The sequence below is a fragment of the Paroedura picta genome, chromosome 2 (assembly GCF_049243985.1).
Source record: "Paroedura picta isolate Pp20150507F chromosome 2, Ppicta_v3.0, whole genome shotgun sequence".
Taxonomy (NCBI): domain Eukaryota; kingdom Metazoa; phylum Chordata; class Lepidosauria; order Squamata; family Gekkonidae; genus Paroedura; species Paroedura picta.
Window position 1 is genome coordinate 43894845 of NC_135370.1, and position 23131 is coordinate 43917975.

Genomic DNA, 23131 nt, shown 5'->3' on the forward strand with positions numbered 1-23131 from the left:
GTGACATCAGGCCATTATGCACGGGGGGGGGATAGCGCGCATTCGGGGTGGAATGGCGGTGACTAAAATCACTGATAACACACGGCGCCGGCTGCTACCGGCTGCAGTTTCGGTGCTTGCCGCTGAAAAAGCCGCGTTAGCGAAACGCGGAAGAAAGCGCAGCTTCCAGGTGACTGGGGCGCAACCAGAAGCGGCGCCAGGGTCACAGCGTGCATAATCGGTTACTTTGGGTTTTGCCGCCGTTGCGTCCCATCCCACGCATAAGCGGTTTGCTTCACTTCCCATAATGGGCCATCTGGAGGCATGACATAGCTTCCAAAACCCCTTGCATTACATCGTGTTAGTGCCCTGGCATGACATCAGCACACCAGACTCTGAACACAATGAAAAAATGGGCAAATGAGAACAAGATGCAATTTAATAAAGATAAGTGTAAAGTTCTGCATCTGGGTCAGAAAAATGAAAAGCATACCTACTGGATGGGGGATACGCTTCTAAGTAGCACTGTGTGTGAACGAGACCTTGGGGTACTTGTGGATTGTAAACTAAACATGAGCAGGCAGTGTGATGCAGGGGTAAAAAAGGCAAATGCCATTTTGGGCTGTATCAACAGGGGCATCACATCAAAATCACAAGATGTCATAGTCCCATTGTATACGGCAGTGGTCAGACCACACCTGGAGTACTGTGTGCAGTTCTGGAGGCCTCACTTCAAGAAGGATGTAGATAAAATTGAAAGGGTACAGAGGAGAGCGACGAAGATGATCTGGGGCCAAGGGACCAAGCCCTATGAAGATAGGTTGAGGGACTTGGGAATGTTCAGCCTGGAGAAAAGGAGGTTGAGAGGGGACATGATAGCCCTCTTTAAGTATTTGAAAGGTTGTCACTTGGAGGAGGGCAGGATGCTGTTTCTGCTGGCTGCAGAGGAGAGGACACGCAGTAATGGGTTTAAACTTCAAGTACAACGATATAGGCTAGATATCAGGAAAATGTTTTTCACAGTCAGAGTAGTTCAGCAGTGGAATAGGCTGCCTAGGGAGGTGGTGAGCTCCCCCTCACTGGAAGTCTTCAGGCAAAGGTTGGATACACACTTCTTGGATGCTTTAGGATGCTTAGGGCTGATCCTGCGTTGAGCAGGGGGTTGGACTAGATGGCCTGTATGGCCCCTTCCAACTCTATGATTCTATGATTCTATGACCCTGCTCACAAAATGCTACTGGTGTCTGCCTGCTGTGGTCTGACAACCGTATTTCAAACATTTTAGGAGTATCCCCGATCACACAGCATGTGGAGTTCTCCAAGTTATCCTTGGATCTTGCGTTTTCTGCAGCATGTGATTTATTCCATTTGTTTGAACAATCCAGATTCAATTCGACTTCTGAATACATTTATTTTACTAAAGTGTACTGAGCTATAACTATATTCTGGATGTAAATTAAGTTATGTGGAAAATCCTGCCATAGAGCAGAGGGACAGCTGTCTCTGTCCTGCAGTGCTGTGATTGGCCTTCTTGAATTTAGGGTTCCGAAACACTTCTGTGTGCCATTTTTGCTTTAGTTGCAATTATATTGGGTAAATGTTCATATGTAACTCTGTTTCTTCAGCCTAGTGTAGGCGGTGCTGTTCCATTTACCATTGGGAACTGTAAAATCATTACACATTCTTACCAGACTTTAGCGCTTGCTTCTTGTTTTCATCTTCCGTCACTCAAAAGCTGGAACCCATAAAGAACTCTTGTAGCTTGAACCCCATAACAGTTGCAGTCTAGTCCGTTTAAGAATAATAACAAGAGAAGCCAGTGTTTCCTTAAATATTCAAATAGGCCAAAGTTTCCCATCAGTTGAGACCAACCCAATAGTGCTGATTGAAGGAGTGGGACTGAAGGCAGACTCCCCAGCCAAGGTGACCTCTAGTGAACACACAAATGCTCTGTGGGGGGAAAAATCGGCATAATAGGTTGTTGCCTGAGTACTGGGTTCTTTTTAATGATACCTCTGAGAACTAATTATAAGCCACAAATAAGAAAATAGACGTACATTTGGCAGAGCTTGTCATAATGAGGCAAGTCGTATGTTCCATTAGGTAAACAAATATAAAATATTTTTGTTAGCGTAGGTGCTGGCCCCCACAGTTCTGAAAAGGTAACAGGATCGCTAATAGGCAGGCTGGAGTCTTCCCTTTTCCAGATTATAATCACAACACAGAGTGCTTTCCAGAGAGATACAGTTATGACTCCCAAATATATGCATTTATTTGCCATGATGGTGATTTTACACCCAATTGGATGCTTAATTTAGGTCTGGAAAGACTCCCCCCAAACATTGTTCTATTTATTTAAACAAATAGAGTTGCAAACTGTGGTAACTGGAGAGCCATTGTTGTGTAAAACCACTGCACCATGGCAAAGCATTGTCCCGTTCAAATAGAGCAGAAACCGCGTTGCTCTGGTTATCCTCAAAAGGCAGGCCCGAAAGTTAAAGTGTATTCAGTGGGAGTGAGTTCCCTTTGAAATCCATTCTTTTCCTTCCCCATCTGAATTGGATCTGTCAAGGTCTTTCCAAACAAGATCAATTCTCATTTGAACCTTCCTTGTGTCAGAAGCCTCTCTCTCCATCTTATTCTCGACTTAGACAAGCCAGAGGTTTTATTCTGTACAAGGTGCTGAACTGCCCTTCCCCCTTAAACTGAACTGCTGAAAGGCTGGAGATTCTGGGGCTATTCAGTTTAGAAAAGAGACAGTTTCTAAGAGAGGACAGGATAGAAGGTTATAGAAGTATGTACGGCATGGAGAGAGTTGACAAAGAGAACATTTTCTCCCAAAATACTAGAACTTGAGGGCACCCAATGAAGCTGATAGTTGGTAGTTTTGGAATGCACAAAAGCAAATACTGCTTTACACAGTGAATGATTAAAGTGTGGAATTCACTGCCAGAGGATGCAGTGATGGCCACAGGCACAGACAGCTTTAAAAGAGAATTAGACAGATTAGATAGGTCTATAAGGGGCTATTAGCCATGGTGACTAGAAGGAACTTCCATTTTCAGAGGAAGTAAACCCCTGATACAAGTGCCAGGAAGCAACATCAGGGGAAGGTGTCCTGTTATTGGATCTCCAATGTAAATGCTTAGCCACTGGATTAGTGTCGAAACCCTGTGGTATTTGTCATATGCTGTATTTCTGTTTTGATTTGGTTTGGCAGGCAGGCAGCCATTGAACCCTACATTTTTCACATGTCTCTCTCATCTCACACGTCACTCACAGCCTCCAGTCTCCTGCACATTCTCCACATCCTCCTAGTCACATCCTCTCGTAAGTCATGTCACCCCAGGCTAGCCTGGCACCTGGGCTACTTCCTACTGACCAGCCCCCCACCATTGCCATGCTGACCACCTGCAGGCCCAGGCAAAGTGTTGCCTTGTGAGGGAGAGAGGGGTAGACCACCCAAAAGGTATTTAAGACCTGAACTGGGGGTATCTCCCCAGTTCAAACAAGAACCGTGTATAGTGTTGCTTCGATATTTCCCATTAAAGAATTCTGATTTCTACAAATCATGAGTCTTTGTGGTGTCTACAGGGCAACCCTCTCAATTAGACAGGATGCTGCATTAGATGGACCTTTGGAATAGATGGACCATCTCGTTTTTATGTCATTTAGTATTTTTCATGATATTCCGCTGATCTTCTACAAGTCTTTGGTAGAATATGTTGAACTTGAGGATGAAGAGGTGCGGCTTGGAAAAGGTTTGAGTTAGAAAGCCTGAAAAATATTAACCTTATGTATTAGAAAATCTATTTCTAGCTTTCTGTATTAATTTCAGCATCTACCAGACTGGATGCCATATCCTAGCAAGCTCTCTTTCTTTGCAAGTGTGCGACGCATATTCTTTCATTGTCAGATTCATGATGGCCCTCAGTGTGCCTAACTTTGTTGTCTTTTGAAGACTATAGTATTTACATGATATAAATAGTCTTTTGTGAAGGTAAATGGATGTCCTTGAAATTAAAGAGCCATGATGATGTGGACCTGTTGAACTGCTTTGTGTTAATTGCTTGGTTCTTGTCCTGCTATGTTAGTTTTCTTTGCTCCCAGAGGCATTTAATTGAGGAGAAGGTGACCAGCAGGTGGTTCGCATAGCATTTCATTAGCCTGTTTGATTGTTTTTGACACCTCTGTGGAAGAATGCTTCATTACCATGCAAATGGAACCGGTTTCTTATCCAAGCTAATTGCCATGTTACAATATAAACAATGGTTAAATTAGGACAGCAAGGCCCATTGGAACAGCCATTTCCCACTAGTAGCAGTTACACGATAGGCTATGTCCTGCATCACACACCCTGCCAGAATACGCTTGTTCCCACCTCCCTCCCCACCAATTATGAAAAATAACTCTAAGGCTTGACCGGGATATAGCAGGTGCTCTGCAAACTTTAAACTCTTTTTGTGAACCCATTCCTGCTTATATGGGAAGGGTTAGGGCTATTTGAGGTCTCTCTCCGATTAATGACCGATTATTACCACAGAACATATAGCAGTTTATATTTAGTAATGGTCCATAAAGGAGTTCAGTTTAGGGTAGGTTTTTGGTTTTTTGAGGTAATATAGATGGTTTTTAACACAGAGGGTTTTTTTTTGGCCTGTGAAGCTGTTCTGAGCAAATCAGACCATGGGTTTATCAAGGTTAGTGGTTTAGGTTTTCTACTGTGAATGACCGTGGCTCTTCAGGGTCTTAGAAGTCTTTTGCATTGGCTACTACATGATTTTTTTTTTAACCAGAAGTTCAATCTGAGGCCTTCTACATGCCTGTATATGTTCTTCAACTAGGCCTACCCTGTTTGTGTTTTCACTTAAAGCTATTGTTGAAGCTAGTAGTAAGCCTGTTATTCATGTAATGCCGTTGTGTTTAGTTGTGTTACAGAGCAAGGAGGAGAAAGTTTTGGTGGTGACCTGAATGAAATATTTAATCATAGTCATTTTTCAAGGCTGAGCTGTCAATGAAAGCCTAATGTGTTTTATGTGTGAATTCCTTTCCAGAATCTCTAGGCCTCCGCAGTAAAGTGTTAAGGAATATTGAAGAACTGCAGATGGAAAGGAAATCTGCCACTGAAGCTGTGCCTGATGAATTCCTGTGTCCTATAACAAAGGAACTTATGAAAGATCCAGTCATTGCCGCAGGTAGGTGTGAACCAGAATGATTTGGGCGTCTTTAAATACAAAGATAAATATTTGAATCCTGCCAAATCAGGGGTAGTCAAACGGCGGCCCTCCAAATGTCTATGGATTACAATTCCCATGAGCCCCTGCCAGCATCAACTCTGTGAGATAGTTCAGATATGTGCCCAGCCAGTCTACATGACAGAATTGGGATTTAAGCCTGTGTCTCTCAGAGCCTGATTCCATACTCTAGTCATTATACCACCCTGGCAATTGCATACCCATATGCAGGGGAAGACTGTTTTCAAGTATATGGCCCCAGGTCATGAATGGCTCGAAAGATAAGCAACAGCACCTTGAATTGGACCTGGCAACTGACAGTCGGCGATGGGACCTCACGGTACAAGCATTATGGTTCTGACTGCCGGACTGTGATCACACACATACACACTCTGCAGGTGAATCCTCTGGGTTGTCCTCACGGACAGCCCCAAGTACAGCATTTTACACTAATCCAGCCACAGGCTTACCAAAGCAGGGACCACCATGACCAGAAAAGGCACCTGCAAATAGGGAGCTAGCTGGTAGAAAGAGTTTTCTACATGTTTCGCCAGTAGGAGGCTCCAACAAGACTCCTGAGCTCTTACAGGATATTTCAGCAAAAAATAGTTCCTTATGGGAGGGAGAACAATTCTATTTACAGGAGTGGCCGTTCCAAATAACCTTGCCACTGTCTCACCTGGATTCAGCTTCTGTTTGTTCTCCCATAACCATTTGATCGCATTCAGAGGCTTGCTCGAAGTGCCAGTGCAAGTAACTGAAGAACCAAACAGGTACTGCTTTTGTTGAAATAATTGTAGTTATGTGAAGGTCATATAAAGTCTGAAATCGACGCTACACTCTCTTGGAGTACACTTGCAACGATGTTTTACTGTTAAACCTGTCCTTTAGGTCTAATATCTCTTTGGTTGGTTTAAGTAATGTGACTGCATTTGTCCTCCTGGGCAGACAAGTTAGGCAGCATGACCTTTTCCCAAACAGCATCCTCATGCTCATTGCAAAAGATTGTGAGATTGCTGATCCCCTTTTTCTGCTGGTTGCAGACAATAAAAAGGAACAGCACATCTCTTTCACCACCATTCCTTAACAATAGAGTGGGGGTAGCTCAGAAGTGAAGTGCTGTATTGAACGTGGGAGTAAATTACTAGTATCTGAAAGCATGAGCTTGCTCTGTCTTGCCACGTACTCATAATTTCTACCTTATTTCTTTTCGTTTCTTGCCTGACAAGAAATACTTTTATGAGGCGCACTAGACACTTCAGTAAACCTATGATTACTATTTCTATGCCTTTTATATCTTCCTCTTTGGATATCCATCTCATGCCTCAAAAGTGCTAAATAACAAACATTGGGATTCATTACTTCCTCCGGTGTGTGTGTGTTTTTCATAGGTGATAAAGACAAGCAAACTGCATTTATTAAGTGGTAATTGAACCTCAACATTAAAAAAAAAAGTATTTATGCTTCCGAAGAAGCTGTGTATAACCCAAACATAAGTTAGCAATGTTTGTTTTTTGAACAAGAGAGTGGCTTTACGGACATGACTTCTTATTTAGCAGTACTGAATGAGGGCTATTAAAATGCAGATTATCAGTTGTAATTTACTGCCTAGTCACGTCACTGTTTTGGAGCTGCTGTTTTATACATGAAAGGGAGTGGGCACAAGGGACCTTGCCTAGCAGCTCTGATGATTCCTTTGACAGCTCCGTGATGAACTTTGGGAAGCAATTTTAACGCCAGCATTCAAATCAGTAATAGAATAGATGAGCTGAGAATCACAACTGTTTGCATTTAGCAAATTCTTGGAGAAGAAGGATTTCTTTTTCAGGGGATCCTAATGTTCTATCTTCTGCCGTAGCGGTTATTAATTCCAAGAAATTCAGATTACTGATTTTCCATGAGGGGAAAAAAACCCCAACTATTTCCAGTGATGTGCAATTGCAAGCTATGGGTGAAAATGGATTTGTTACTGATGATCTTTTTTTTCTGGGGGGGGGGGAATCCAGTGGTTCAATCCAGCTACCTGAAATTTTAGTAAGTCTCTATAGCAGGGGTAGTCAAACTGCGGCCCTCCAGATGTCCATGGACTACAATTCCCATGAGCCCCTGACAGCGAGGGCCGCAGTTTGACTAGCCCTGCTCTATAGAGTTTAATAGAAGTTTTATTAACAAAATTAGCAGTAGGATAGATACTAGATGAAGAGGTAAAAGAAGCCATTGGCTTTCACAGACAGGGAAGAGGCTTTCTGTAGAGCGGTGGTCCCCAACCGCTGGGCTGCGGCCCAGTGTCGGGCCGCGAAGGCCCTGGCACTGGGCCGCGGCTCCCTGCCTCCGCAGGGCTGTGCCGGGCCGCGCATGCGCGTTTGTGCCATGTGTGGCCGCAAAAACGCATGCGCGGGAGTGCCGCATATGGCCGGGCAATCGTCCTCCCCGCCGCCGCTGGTCCGCAGCCTGGAAAAGGTTGCGGACCACTGCTGTAGAGTATGAATGCAGAAATGTTTGCAGATATGCAGGCACACGAGCGCAGCAGTCAAGACTGGCTGCTGTTTCCTTTAGAGTAGTGGTTCTCAACTGGTGAGATGCAGAAATACCATAGATAGGTTGCACCGCAACCTATATGAATAGACAGCTTGTTGCAGACCAGTCAATGCACCAAGGTGTACTTTGGACAAAATATGTGCCCTTACTCATTGGTGGGGGGGAGATGAGAGGCTACTGGTATTAGATTCACCCTGGTTCTATTGAGTATTTCTCTCCCCCCATCCTATTGGGTATCGAGGGAGTCCTTTAAAGAACTTATACCAGATGGTCTTGAAATACTTGTTAGGACCCCTTCCTAAAATGCAGTGTTACCTTAGCATTTCGTAAAACATTCCTGTTAGTGATTTGGATATGTTTACAATTTCTCTTTAGATGGCTACTCCTACGAGAAGGAAGCAATGGAAAACTGGATTGTTAAAAGGCGCTCAAGTCCCATGACCAACCTCCCTCTACAGAGACTTGTCCTTACCCCAAATAGAACTTTGAAAATGGCTATCAGTCGCTGGTTAGAGACACAGCCAGTGCACACTCAAAATCCACTGTCTTAAATAACCTGAATATTCAGATTAGAGGAAATCAAATTGGAGGTGGGTAAATCAGAGAGTGTGATACTCTCCTACCACTTCCCTTCTTGAGTGCTGAGATTTCCTCTCCATTTTCTATTCCCTTTACTGACTGAGCCTCGTAATGGATTTGTTACTGATGATCTTTTTTTTTCTTCTTTGTCCTCTTCTTGCTGAAGAACTCTGGCTGTCCCAACCTGTCACAGTGCGATATTTTGGCTCAGCCTAAGAAACTGAAAGAAGGGTCAGGAATCTATTTTAACTTAAAACAACTTAAATAACATTTGAAGTGTTTTGAAACTCAAAATAACAAAATGTTTTAACTTTCCCATAAGGCTATTTGCAATCTGGGCCCTCCATACCTGATTGTTGTTACTTGCGAAGTTGGGTCTGACCCATTGCAACCCCATGGACCATGATCCTCCAGGTCTTTCTGTCCTCTACCATTCCCCGGAGTCCATTTAAGTTTGCACTGACTGCTTCAGTGGCTCCATCCAGCCACCTCATTCTCTGTCGTCCCCTTCTTCTTTTGCCCTCAATTGCTCCCAGCATACCTGACACCTTTTTATCTATATCCCTGGAAGAGTGCTTCAGTCTGCTAACCCTAAATTGGTAGTCCCTGACCTATCCTGGCCCCTACTTGGAGGAATGAGCTCCCAGAACAGATTTGGGCCCTGTTGGAACTGGTAGTTCTGCAGATCTTGTAAGATGGAGCTCTTCCACCAGGCTTTTGGTTGGGGTTAGGGTTGGGCGCTTCGGGGCAATCTGATTCAAGAGAATGGGAAAAATCCAAATCTGCTGATGCTGATATTTAATCCAGATTGTCATTTCTTGGTTTTTAATTCCATTTAAATGTAAATATAATTGCTTTAATTATTTGTATGTCCAGAGGAAATTGATGTACACTGCCCTGAGCCGGCTTGCTGGTAGGGTGGTATAATAAATAAATAAGAGAAAGGCAGGCTAATGAGAGTTTAAGCTATTCACAGTGACTTAAATCTTTATGTTGAGAGGCTTTTGTTCCAGTGTTTGCCTCAAATACTTCAGTACACTGTCTTTGAATGTTCTCTAACTCAGTTACCAGAAGACTGGTACACTCTTTCCAATAGCCAACCCCCTTCTCTTGGAACATCAGTACTCGTCTTGAGTTTTTAACTTAGTCTTAAGGTCTCTAAAGGCAGTTTCTAACCACACCAGACTAGGGATCTCTGTACTCTTCAGAGCTGACATCCTGTTTGACTGGGAAGAAAAATTCTCCTTACACTAGATCTATATCCTTTCTTTGACCTGGATGGGAGTCTTCTCCTACTTCCTAAGATTCCTTGCCTACTCTCCCCCCTCCCCCTTTCTCTGTGTTAAATCGCTCACAGCTAAGGTTGAATTCAGACTGTCAGTTAACTCCATCAAGGCAGAAATCTGTCTCCAAAACATGCCGCTCTCAAGTCTTTCTCTGCTCAGCTAATGCTAACCAGTCAGATTGTTTGGAGCAGCCTGTCACTCAAGGCCCTCTGGTTTCTGTGAAGAATTAACCCTTCACAATCCTTTATTCTGTTTGACAGCACTTCTAAGATTTTAAAAGTGCAATCTGTCACAGTAAGCTGCTTGGGTCAGGGACCTATCATGACTGTAAATATGAACTGAATTGGGAACATGGGTGTGTGTGTGTGTGTGTGGAAACTTCTGTAGACTGAATTATAGACTGTATAAACTGAAGGATCATTAAAAAACGTTCACGTGAGAATTAAAGCTGTTGACATCTTTTGCAGCTAAGCATAAGAAGTCCTGCGGGGCAGGAAGCCTAGTAGGGGTCTGAAGAATTTTCATCATCGGTATTTTAGATTTTGAATCTGGCCTGGGACAGCTCTGGCTAGAGCATTCTGGCTAGAAACCAGCACTCACATAATGCGTCTTTAATTAGCGATTACACAGCTTCCATGGAGCATCCTTGAGTCCTTGATGACAAACCTCTCAAACTATGCTGAGAAGCCAGTTAAGTGGGCACATCAGTGTTGTCTCCTACAATGGCTATATGCTTATAATATGCTGCACAAATTGTGTGGTATGCCCCCATTCACAAGCAGTCTGATGGGCAGTGATTGTCCTGGCCACTAGAGGATCAGCACTGAGCCCTTCACCTGAGAGAAGACAGCAAGCCCACCTCAAAAGGTTCTTCTCGGCTGAAAAGTAACCATTGTGTCTGGTTACGTGGCCATTAAATTCCTGACCAACCCCTAGAAGTCAGTCACTGGTAAAACTTTTATTTCGTAGCCAAAAATTGCATGCTGCTGGATCATAAGCTATATTAATAGTCTTTTATTTCATATGGGAAAAATACAGTAGCTGTGCAAAAAAATAGATCTACAGAACGAGAGAATAAAATAAGACTGTATAAATACCAAGAGAAACAATAAATAAGCTAAGGAGTAACAATTCATTTAGAAATTGCGATTTTTTATGGAATTTTTAAAAATCGTGCGAGAATGTCATTACAATGTACATACATACTGTACACAAGGGAATAATCTGTTAAGGTTGAGCTTGTACAAGTTGGAGTATTCTGTCGCTCTTTGTTACTTACAGGAATGTCCTTACAAACTGGTCATCTTGAAAACATTTTCCCAACTAAGACGTTTCCCACTGAAGCACTGAGGGCCAAGTGTCAGATGCCCTTCCTATAAAAGTGGATCCACATATTCCTCCCACCAATGCTTATTGGGAGACCTATAAAAACACAGCAAAAACTTGCAGTCCTCTTCCTTCTTCTCCATCTTGTTACTTACATAGCACCTCAAAAGGTGTTTAGATAAACTATGTAAAGTGCTGTTATATGTTGTTAACATCTCCTATATAACTCAGTGCAATAACCAGGATGTTGAAACAAAATGCATGCAAATCCCTCCACCCTTTGTAAATTTATTTGCTGCCTTATAGTAACTAAAGTCAAAATTATTCACACAATCAAAAAAATATATATATATATGGCTGCTGAATGACTTGCACGGAAGTGACAGAAGTTTTCCTGAAATGACACCAGTATCTTTATTAAACTGGGAGCGTAATGCTTAAACTTCCTGACAGACAAACAGTCATGGGCAGATCTGGACGTGCTACGGATCCCACCACATTGCAGGAGTTACACCCTTTTTTGACAGGCTATATACATGGCTGTACAAAACATTTCAAAGGACTTTGCTTGGTATTTTTACTAATATAGTTAAATCAGGCAAGCATCTTTAAATCCTCTCTTAACATTAACCATGAAATCCAGGGGTAGTCAAACTGCGGCCCTCCAGATGTCCATGGACTACAATTCCCAGGAACTTCTGCCAGCAAATGCTGGCAGGGGCTCCTGGGAATTGTAGTCCATGGACATCTGGAGGGCCGCAGGTTGACTACCCCTGATGAAATCCCACCTCCACTGCATTAATACACAATGACCTTAACTACGTGGTGGCGGCCCGTATTTTGCTTACGGGACAGCCTGTTTTAATGGTCAAGAAGTGGCTGGATGATCAAGTTTGTTATACACCCTGCAAGATATCATCAGCTATTAATATTAGTTATATGCCACTACGTGCTAAGTTTTACAACCAAAGAGAGACACGGTTTGTGATCAAGTAGGCAGAACTATTCACACGTTAGATTCTACAAAAGATCGCTTTGGCTTTGTAGAAGTGACATGACTTGAATGAATGTCTTTATTAAGCGGAGAGTGCTGTTTAGAGAGAACGTCCTGGTACAAATGAGCCACAGGCTTCGCCATCCTGCTGTCTTGGGAGGAGGCAGATGCTTGGCACTTGAGTTCCTCCAGGTCTCTAGACTGCATCCCATTCTGGATGCTCTCCCCGGATGTTAAAACGGAAGAAGAAGAAGAGAACGCTTGATTTCCATAGCTGACCAACTGCTTCGCGGGGAACTGCTCGCAACTCGAAGACGGATTTCCTCCGGTGGTGGCGACACTTTTCAGGAATCCTTCCGCAGTCTGGCCGTGCCAACTGCGAATTGACGGGTTCATTTGCTGCTGGAACCGTGCAGTTTTATCCATGATCCCCATGAAGGGAGTATTTCGAGGCCTGTGTTCCGCTGCTCCGCCTTGACCTTGGTTCGCTTTGCTCTCCTTCAGTCGGACATCAGGGCCTTGCCCTTTCAGGCTCTCAGAGAAGCTGCTGCTCGAAGATAAGCTGCTTGTTGAGCTGGAAACGACCATGCCGCCAGGAACGGGACTAGAGCTGGCAGAGCTCGGCTGCCTGGCCTCGCTGATTCCTTGAGACGGAAACGGACCTGTTTTCTCCATGCCCGGGGGAGCGTGCACAGCTAGTCTCTCGTGAGTTTTGGATTTAGTTAAGAAAATGTGAGAAGATCCTTTGTCGCTGTGCTGCAAGTATGAAAACTGTCCGGCAGCTGCTAGCCTCTCATTGAACACTGCAGAGCTACTCCCTGCGGCAATACTCGCAGAAAGCGTGTTTGTGCCATCCACATGCTGGCTTTTATTGTTGCTTAGGTTGGTCAGGTGTCTGGAGGGCACAGGGCTTGGAGGAAGGTACTGAAGGGGCTGAGTCTTGGGGCCAGGCTGGCCAGGCCCGGCTCTCGTCCCAGACTGGGCGGAATTCAGATGCTGGTTAGTTTTCACTATCTGGGCCTGTTTTGTGGGCTGCATGGTCAAGCCGGGCTCTCGCAGGTATTTACCACCTGCTCTGTTTGGGGGGGAAATGGGCCTGCATTTCTGGGGATTCCCTTCCGGAGGGTTTCGGCCGCAAGAGGCCGCAGCTTGGGAAAGCGGCAGCCTCTGTGCAGATGGGCCAGGCACCTCCTCGTGCAACGATCCCTCCTCCTCTATCTCTCCCAAGCTGAAGGGGTCCTGCACGAGAGCTTCCCCTTCATTGTCAGAGTCATTGCTCTGCTGGGTTGGCAGGGGACACTGCTGCTTCTGCTGCTGCGTCCGCTGGAGTTGCTTGCACTCCTCTTCAACTCGGGCCAGCAGTCTCTTGATTTCTTGGTTGCCCGGGCACAACTTTATGGCTTCACGCAGATCAACGAGGGATGCATGGAACTGCCTGGCGGAGGAAAAGGCATATTCAATAAACTGGGCACGTTTGCACTTTAACAACTGCATCCCATCAAGCCCCTCTCCAGGCCCCTTTATTATCTTAAGATTTGGTGCTTGAGTCTCATGTCGCTTCTAATAGAACCAAGTTTTGAGTCCAGTGACAACTTAAAGTCCAACAAAGTTTTATTCAAGGCATAGGCTTTTGTGTGTGCATTGGGAAATGGAGAGATAAATGGCGAAGGGGGAGGGGATTGTAGGGGCAAGGGGGAGGGGACGTCTTCTACTCCATGAGTCCTTGCAGGTCCCCTGCTTTTAATGTTACAGTAGTTAACAAGATTCATAGCTAGGGTTGCTAACCTCCAGGCTGCACCTGGAGACCTCCTGCCACTACAAGAGATTGCCAGGCAACCCAGATCAGTTCCCCCTAGAGAAAATGGCTGCTTTGGAGGGCAGACTTCATGGCCTTATACTCTGCTGATGTCCCTCCCTTCCCCAAGCTCCACCTCCAAAATCCCCGTGTGTTTCCTAACCCAGAGATGGCAACCCTATTCATTCCTCAGTTCCAAACTCTTCCCAAGTTACTGGCCACAGACTACAGTTTTCATCTGCATCAATATAAATGTATGGGCAGGGAGGCTGGCAGAGACAGATGAGAACAGGCTAGGGAAGGTGAGAAATAACAAGGCTATACTTTTTTGCGATATTTCCTCTTCCCAGTAGCCTTTTAAGAAGGGAATGCTAAGATCCAGCTTACTATTACAACAACGCTAGCAAGGAATGGCTGTGGCACGCATATGTCTTTAAGTACCTGCTGTTCCTCTTGGCTCTTGCTCTCGCATAATAGGCTTCGTAAGATGTGGGTTTGAGTTCTAGTGCCTTAGTAGCAAACTCGTCGGCCATGCCAAAATCCTATCAAAACAAGAAAGCAATTTCTTAATTTGCAAAGTTACTAGAACAGACTGTTGCGATCCGTCAAACAGCTTCTTGATCAAATCTCTGCTGTTTACTCTTTTAGCCCATCCTGCAAGCCAAGCCTTTAATCCTTGTGCAGGACTCTGATAACCAAAGTGCTGCCTTGAGACTGCTGGAGAATTCTGCGGCACGTTCATACACCTGCTGTGCCATTCTGCGTCAGGACAGGACACGGCTGCTGGACGGGCATGCAAGTGGCCTTTGCAGAGCTGGCACGTACATTTTTAAAATTAGTGAGCCGTTTCTAGCAAGTCCCATCCCATCCCTCTCCCTGCGTGTTTGTTTCTAGAACCTTATTATTTGCCACAATGTATTAAAACTTGCACGACAAGAGCTTACATTTGTCTTTCTTCGGCACCGTGACAGGTTTAGGTATAGTGAGACGCGGAGCTCATTGAACGCTTTAATTTCTTCTCCAAAACTCTCCCGAGGAAACTTCCGTAAAGCGTATTGGTACCGCTGTGCTGCCTCTTTCATCTTCCCTTTCTGCAAGGTGAAGAGCACAGAAGTCTGACACTCTTGCTCTAAAATGCTGCTTTCATCTTTAAAACATCTGACATGTTAATGAGCTCTGTGGGAGAGAAAACTAGAAAGCTAGAATGCCGGAGAACCAAGGAGTAATGCTTGACCCAGATATTGACCGAGAAAAATATATGCTGAATCATGCCATGCTAGGCATGGTTGGGTCTTTTGGTTTTTGCTGGACTGCGCAGGTGTCTCCAACAGGACTTCGAAGAATAATTTTGCAGCTGATTTAATAGTGAGATTCAGCTGTACTGAATCATATGGGCCTACCTCGCCTGTATAAATAAAGCATCCCATAAAGGCAGGTTTTTGGTTGAGGCCGGGGTCAGCGAACGAGTGCCAGCATCCCCCCCCCCCCCGGACCTAGTAAGTTAGACCTCCTCCCCACCCTCCCTGCCGCTCTGATAGCAGGGGGTAGGAATAATGAGAGCTTCCGCCATGTTCGGATTGTTTTTAAAGTCTTTTAATGGGTATTTTAATGGGGATAGGACTGTTGTGACCCGCCACGAGCTTACGGGGAGTGGCGGGAAATAAATCTAATTAATAATAATAATAATAACAATAACAACAACAACAACAACTAGCCATGACTGCAGCCAAAGATCAAACCCGTGGACACCGCTGTTGTCATTTTACAGCTGAATTTGATCAATTTAAAAATGCCACAACAATCCAAGCTGGATCAGACCTGCACTGTAATCGTACCAGGCACTCTTGTACCCTGCCCCCCTTTTCAAGTGTTGAAACAGGTTGGACCCATCAACACTGTAACATCTAGAAGTGCTCGAAGCCCATTGTTTTTGCAAAGATCTGGATTTTTATGAAATTGACCCACATGTCTTTTCTCTGTGTTTTACAATAGTGTCTTATTTTGCACACTGTTCCCACGAGACAGCCAATTTCCAATAATTGTTCAGCAACCTGAGGTACCGGCATCGACCATTGTGTAACGAGTCCATACACAACACGTTTGGAGATTAGTGCTATAAATAAAAGCAAAGGCAGACATACTTTGTACATTATGTTTCCTTCTTCAACTAGCTTTTGCAGAAGAATGATCAGAATATCCGGCTTTGAAGTGGCCATTGCCCAGGCTGCGTTTCCTGAAATTTAATTAATGTATCATTAAAAATGCATCATGCTGAAACTTGTGTGCTAAAAATTTCAAGATAAACATATCACTTTATAAAGAACTTCTTAGCTGTATTTAGCAACATTATTCAAATCAGTTCACAGATTTTAAAAGATTTTTTAAAAATGTAACACCAGTATCATAAAACACCTTACAAATAAAACCATAAACTGCAGATAAAAACCAGCAAGATAAGAAATGCCAGGCGTGGTCACAAAATCCTATTAAGATGCATCTCATGATCAGATCTTTTTTTCTCCCTCTTTATATTGCTTCTCAAGATTGTGCAAAGTCTGATGAACAGTCAGATAGGGGGTTGCATGTTTGTGCTTCTCTACCCATGAGTGTCTGTGGAGACTATGAACATTTGGGATTTTTTTTCAGAAAGGTGACTCATGGCATGAACTTCCATGAATCAGAGATGTGGGGAGCCTAGCAGAGAGGACCTGTGTGCTACAACAGAGAAGAAGAAAAAATGAATATTTTCAGAATTCACCCTTGTATGTAGCCCCCCCCCCAAAAAAACAAATTAACCAATCATTTTTCTAGCACATGACCTAATTTTGAGGGGGGTTTTATAATTTTTCCTTAGCTTAAAGCATAATTTTAGAAGAAGAGTTATTTTTATATCCCACTTTTCACTGCCCAAAGGAGTCACAAAGTGGCCTTCCCTTCCTCTCCCCACCCTGTGAGGGAGGTGAGGCGGAGAGAGGTCTGCTTGGTCAGAACAGCACTATCAGGGCTGTGATGAGCCCAAGGTCACCTAGCTGGTTGCATGTGAAGGACTGGGGAACCAAACCAAGCTCACTAAATTAGAAGCCGCTCTCTTAACCATTTTCTTTTATTATATTGGCACAGAAAGGGCTAGTTTTGCAGTATTGGAGCCCCCCCCCCAGTCATTGTTGTTGTTGTTATGTGCGAAGTCGTGTCCGACCCAACGCGACCCCATGGACAATGATCCTCCAGGCCTTCCTGTCCTCTACCATTCCCCAGAGTCCATTTACGTTTGCACCTACTGCTTCAGTGACTCCATCCATCCACCTCATTCTCTGTCGTCCCCTTCTTCTTTTGCCCTCGATCGCTCCCAGCATTAGGCTCTTCTCCAGGGAGTCCTTCCTTCTCATGAGGTGGCCAAAGTATTTGAGTTTCATCTTCAGGATCTGGCCTTCTAAGGAGCAATCCGGGCTGATCTCCTCTAGGACTGACCGGTTTGTTCGCCTTGCAGTCCAAGGGACTCGCAAGAGTCTTCTCCAGCACCAGAGTTCAAAAGCTTCAATTCTTTGACGCTCGGCCTTCCTTATGGTCCAACTTTCGCAGCCATACATTGCAACTGGGAAGACCATAGCCTTGACTAAACGCACTTTTGTTGGCAGGGTGATGTCTCTGCTTTTTAGGATGCTGTCTAGATTTGCCATAGCTTTCCTCCCCAGGAGCAAGTGTCTTTTAATTTCTTTGCTGCAGTCCCCATCTGCAGTGATCTTGGAGCCCAGGAAAATAAAATCTGTCACTATCTCCATTTCTTCCCTATCTATTTGCCCGGAATTCTAAAATTTACCCAGGAAAATGGGGAGGGGCATTCTATATTTTTTTTCTGTTTCTCCACAAAATGTGGCAGAAGATTCCTGGAGCAAAACCTCAGGAGTAAAAAAATAATCTAAATTGAGATAAATTTACTCCATCCCTAATTTTAAAAGTCCAGCACCCATACAAACAAATCTAGGCACTATCAGCAAGACCAGCACAAGACAGGTAAACCTCTCTAAGCATTCACATGGGAGTACACCATGACAACACCATAATGCCTGAGGAAATAATAAGATTTTCCTTGGCAGCAAAGTTCTAAGGTGCTACTGGACTAAAATTTTGTTCCGCTACACAGCTACCCACATAGAATTGGGCAACGGATGTTTTCATTTGATGTGCAAGTAGACCAGATATTGGAAGAACTGCTGAAAGGAAGAGGCCCTCTCAGTAGCCGTCACTCCGGCATTTTTGTGACATGGATCATTTAGGGCTTTAAACATCAGCATTTTTAACCTGTCCCAGAGGGAACTGGCTGCCAATTAAGTCTTTTAAGAACTGGCAGAGTACAATTAGCCCATGCCAGTCAATAGTCTTCCTGATGAATTCTGTACCACCTGGAGTTTCTAAATTGCACTCAAAGGCACACCGAACACATTAAAGTAATTGTGGCATGGTTGTCTAGTGGTCCCGGCACACGTCAGGAAGGAGGCTGGATGGGCAACAAGGCAAGCAGGGGCCCGAGGCTTTGAACTGTCTGTTGTGGTGTGTTTGGTCTGGAGGCAGTGCTGTGGGAAAAGGTTGACTAGTGGCCGTAGCTACTTTCGGCAACAGAAGGGCCAGCTACTCAGGCTGTGGGGCCCATGGCGTAGGTGGGCAGAGACTGGAACAAGCGGGCAGCTCCCAATCCAGGAACAGAATCTTAAAGCTGGCGGAACAGATTTGGGGGCGGCTGCTGAATGCAGCAGAGAAAAGAGGTTATGGAATGTACAAGAATGAGGCAACTAAAGGTCAAACCTTGTATCACGGTTACAGCAGCATCAGAATAAATCTGGATTTTCTGGACATCGTATATGCTTCATTCGTCAGAGAAGGAAAGGTACAATGCATGGAAGAAATGCCCTGCCCGACGTAACATAGTCCCCAATCCTGCAAACGGCCCAGGTGAGTGCCTTGCCCATGCCTGCTGTCACCGTCATCTAACCTGACTGGGATCAGAACATGTGTAATTCTAGCCAGATCTTGCTCCTCTAGGAAGGGCCACAGCTAGCAAGCCAAACAAAAAGATAATGCCTCACGGCCATCACTACATACAGGCCTAGAAGTATCTCAAGCTGCAAACTGAGATACTTCTTTAGGCAAAGGGCAATCTTATCCAGAACTGCCTTGACTCAGAATCACAGAATCATAGAGTTGGAAGGGGCCATACAGGCCATCTAGTCTAGACTCATTAAGATCTGATTACCAATCAGAAGCCCTTAAATATTTTCTGACCTCAGTTTGTTGACTCTCCTGTAGCCTATTACTGGCCTCCAGACATTCACGGATGCATCTGATTTTGATGGCCAGAGGAACAAAGCTGGGTGTGCTGTATTCCTAGCAGTTCCACAGATACGTTGAACTGCACTGTAAACAACCAACTCCATTGCTCAAAATGCTGTGGAGTCAAGCAGCTGTCCCCTAAATCAGGGGTAGTCAACCTGTGGTCCTCCAGAGGTTCATGGACTACAATTCCCATGAGCCCCTGCCAGCGTTTGCTGGCAGGGGCTCATGGGAATTGTAGTCCATGAACTTCTGGAGGACCGCAGGTTGACTACCCCTGCCCTAAATCAGCCACTTCTAGATTTGTTAACCCAGATAGGGCTGGAATCACTGGAGTCCATATTTCCAATTTTCATCTTGGCCTCCTCATCCAGGATATCATGGCCAGTGGTGCTGAAAAGAGCTGAGAGGTCCATGAGAAAGCAGGGGAAATTAAGTCCAGATCAAGAAACTGACTATTCAACCTTATATGGAGGGAAATGTGACCCTGTTGAGTCACATCCCACATTTTTCTCCATATACGGTTGAATAGTCTGTTCCTTATCTAGACTCAATGTCCCCTGCTTTAAACACTAGTTACTAGGATGTAAAAGCAAAATGTTGTCCCCAGACATACAGGTCTGAAGTTAGACCACCCGATTTAAAGGAAACAACATGCATACCACTGCTCTTCTCCAAAAGCTGGTAGGGGGGACCACACATTAAATCGAGCACCATAAAATCTACTGGATTGCCCACCCCTCCCCAAATTCTTGGACCAAATGACTCTCACCCTTCTGCTGTTCTGTCTCCACTAAGGCTGCCAATATTACGGCATATAGAGAGAATGTCAAAATGCTGCAGTTTAAAGCAGATAACCATCAGATTTGCTAGGGAACATCTAAACAGTTTCATAATAATAGACATTATTTATTAGCACTAAATTGCATTTTATGGACCAGCACGATAACGAAACAACGACGATTTTTATCTGGTTGTTTTCAAGACAATAATTTCCTCTCTAAATGAAGCCATTTTATTTTGGATGCGCTTCACTAACCTAATTTGGCTCCTTTTCGAAGCAGCGTCACCACAACGGATGTATTTCGACACCCAATGGCTCTGTCCAGGGGGCGCATCCCACTGTTGTCGACGTGTTCGATCACTGCTCCTTTGTCTACTAAATACTGCACCTACAAACGCAAAGAAAACCCCCAAAGAGGTTAGGATTGTTACGTATTTCCCTGGTATTGAAGTACTGTTAACATGCACTCCTTTCTGAAAGTCTGAAAGTTTTAAAAACGGTTGCAACAGTAAGGATTCTCCACCAGGCAGTTCTTACAAAAGCTCCTTTAATGTTACACACTTTAATCACCGGCCTATTTATGTTAAAGCAAACTTAAGAAGGATTGTGTTAATTTTGATTTCATAAACAACCCAAAAGAAACGTATAATAAAAACAGATTAGATTGTTTGATGCCCCCACACCTGACAGGCTCTCTGGGCGGTAAACAAAAATATAAACTCATCAATAAATGTCCTGCATCGTAGCAAATCGAATATTATATAAAAGCAATAAACAAGATAATTAAATCTTATAAAATAAGGAGATAAGGGGGGGGAGTGATGGAAAGGAAATGGGAAAAAAGAATTCCCCAAAGCTCAGGAACCTTGGTCATTACAAATGGGTTTGTGGTGATGAGGGAACAGTGCCAAAAAGCATAGTCCCTCCCCCCATCTACTTCCACGTGGTGCACATGTGGTGCAAAGTGCTGTGGCACTGAGGACTAGAAACTGGCAATTTAGAAGAAGATGAGTTGGCTCTTATATGCCACTTTTCTCTACCCAAAGGAGGCTCAAAGCAGCTTACAGTCGCCTTCCCTTTCCTCTCCCCACAATAGACACCCTGTGAGGTGGGTGAGGCTGAGAGAGCGCTGATATCACTGCTCGGTCAGAACAGCTTTCAGTGCCATGGAGAGCCCAAGGTCACCCAGCTGGCTGCACGTGGGGGAGTGGGGATTCAAACCCAGCTCGCCAGATTAGAAGTCCACGCTCCTAACCTTTACACCAAGCTGTTTTTAATGGAACAATAGCCTTGCAGTGGACTTTTTTACTGCTTCCTTCTTGCAAGGCAACATAAGAAGTTAGCTCTCACTGTCTTGTTTCAAAGAATAAACAAAAACAGAATATTATGGCTTGCTGAGTATCAAATATCTGAAATCGTTAGCCACACAATATCTTATTCCCAGCGCAATGTGAGCACAGGGGGCGCATCCGTATGATTCTATATTTGCCCAACAAATTGCTACAGGCTCCCTGCGCTCCCTGAGCAGATTCATCATTTTCTCCAGCCAGTGGTAAACCAAGCCTAGAGAAAGCCCTCATTTAAAGAGGCATCGCAATGTTACAGCTATATTTATAGCAGTCTCTTTCACTTCTGCTGATTTGGCTTAACCTTGCTTTACTGAGTCATGTCCAATTTGTGTACCTCGGCTTGAGCCGAAGGAAGTTTTGAGTCAAGGGTGCTACAACCTGTCAAAACTTCAGAAAAATTAGTTGAAAGATCTCTGCACCCCAGTAGTTTGAAAACAGGAGGCAGGTGACGTTTCCATCAGGTGAGCACCGTGGCAGTCGCTACTGGCGACACGGACAGTGTCAGCCCATCTAGCTCTCCCTGGACTTCCCCAAGCCCTTCTTGTACCTCATGATTTGATTGTCTTGCCAGCCAGGAATCAGTTGACTTCACCCTGCTGGCAAGACTTCAATCCCTAACATCTCCACTTAAAAGAACCAGGCTGCAGGGAATGTGAAAGGCCCGAGACCCTGGAGCCTGAGGCTCCTGGTCCAAGAAGAGAAGGCTGACTTTGACAGACTCCGTATAACAGAGCTGTGTGCAGGCAATTCCACTCCACTGCTTTTAGCGCTTGGTGACAGCCACCGTTCTGCCCACGGACATTCCACAGAGCTGGTAACTAACAGTGGCGCAGCTTGGCTTCCCCTCCTCACCAGTCCCTCTGCTCTAGCAAAGCTGTTACACAGGAGGGGTGCCCATGGCCAGTAGCAAGTGGGCTGCTGCTGACCTGTATCAGAAGGATTGGGGGCAATAGCTCCCCTGACATGCATCTCTTAATCAGAACTGGGCCGGATGCCACGGACTGCAAGCATGCCTGCCAATGCAGTTCTTTCCCGTTTCCTCCTCTGCACAGCAGTCTCCTGATACTTCTGAACCGCTGGTCCCCTGAAGCCAAAGGAGTTCAGTGAGCAAAACACAACAGAGCGTGGAAGACTGCTGCGGTGAAGAGGGGGTAAACTGGGTGACATTTCCTGTCCTTATTTTCCGGCAGGCGGAGTTTCTGCTAAGGCAAGAGACTGCATCACTTCCGGATGAGAAGAATGAAGAAGAGAAGAAGAAGAGTTGGTTCTTATATGACGCTTTTCTCTACCCGAAGGAGGCTCAAAGCGGCTTACAGTCCCCTTCCCTTTCCTCTCCCCACAACAGACACCCCGTGAGCCCAAAAGTGTCTTTCAACACAGCAACCTACGGTTGTAAGCTCTGAACTGGGAAATACCTGGAGACCTTGGGGGTGGAGCTGGGCGTGGGTGGGATTTGGGGCAGGGTATAATGTTATGGAGCCCACCCTCCAAAACAGCCCTTTTCTTCAGGTGAACTGACCTCTTGTCACTTGGAGTTGAGCTATAATTCCCCACAATGCCCTGTGGCATTTCTCCCTGGAGCCCCAGTTACTACAAGTATCAGCTTTTCTTTTGAGCTCTCAGAAGGCTGCGGATCTAAAAATGGAAAAAATCCTGGGCCACCTGTTGCAGGACCTGACTCAATAACGGAAATCAGTGGGCTTTTATTTTAAAGCTGCAAAGCAGCAGCCACAGAATTAGGAGTGGAAAAGGATGCAGGAAACGCACTTCCCTTTTTATTCAGAAAAGACTTATTTGGCAAAATTGCAAAATTTGCCCTTTCATTCCATGTACTTCTTCATGGCTGCATCTGACCCCCCTGTAAATTCTTCACTTTTATTTCAACCATTTGTTCTCAGAGTGCCTATGTCATTATTCTACACTTTTTTTGCTCAGTCCTTTT

General features: G+C 44.8%; 2 protein-coding genes across 10 annotated transcripts in view; one reads left to right on the forward strand and one right to left on the reverse strand.

The window, feature by feature from the left end:
- Positions 1 to 9274, forward strand: part of WDSUB1 (WD repeat, sterile alpha motif and U-box domain containing 1) — a 30429-nt gene extending 21155 nt beyond the window's left edge. For all 3 annotated transcript variants that reach the window (XM_077319979.1, XM_077319976.1, XM_077319978.1), the window contains exons 10-11: positions 5034 to 5174; positions 8127 to 9274. In XM_077319979.1, coding sequence (XP_077176094.1) covers positions 5034 to 5174; positions 8127 to 8302 — 317 coding nt within the window. In that variant the 3' untranslated portion in view covers positions 8303 to 9274. The remainder of the gene's footprint in view (positions 1 to 5033; positions 5175 to 8126) is intronic.
- Positions 9275 to 10615: 1341 nt separating this feature from the next.
- TANC1 (tetratricopeptide repeat, ankyrin repeat and coiled-coil containing 1) overlaps positions 10616 to 23131 on the reverse strand; it is a 184259-nt gene continuing 171743 nt past the window's right edge. For all 7 annotated transcript variants that reach the window (XM_077319955.1, XM_077319956.1, XM_077319953.1 and 4 more), the window contains 5 exons: positions 20096 to 20228; positions 15873 to 15964; positions 14676 to 14822; positions 14173 to 14273; positions 10616 to 13371 (listed from right to left, as the gene is read on the reverse strand). In XM_077319955.1, the coding sequence (XP_077176070.1) occupies positions 11949 to 13371; positions 14173 to 14273; positions 14676 to 14822; positions 15873 to 15964; positions 20096 to 20228 (1896 nt within the window). In that variant the 3' untranslated portion in view covers positions 10616 to 11948. The remainder of the gene's footprint in view (positions 13372 to 14172; positions 14274 to 14675; positions 14823 to 15872; positions 15965 to 20095; positions 20229 to 23131) is intronic.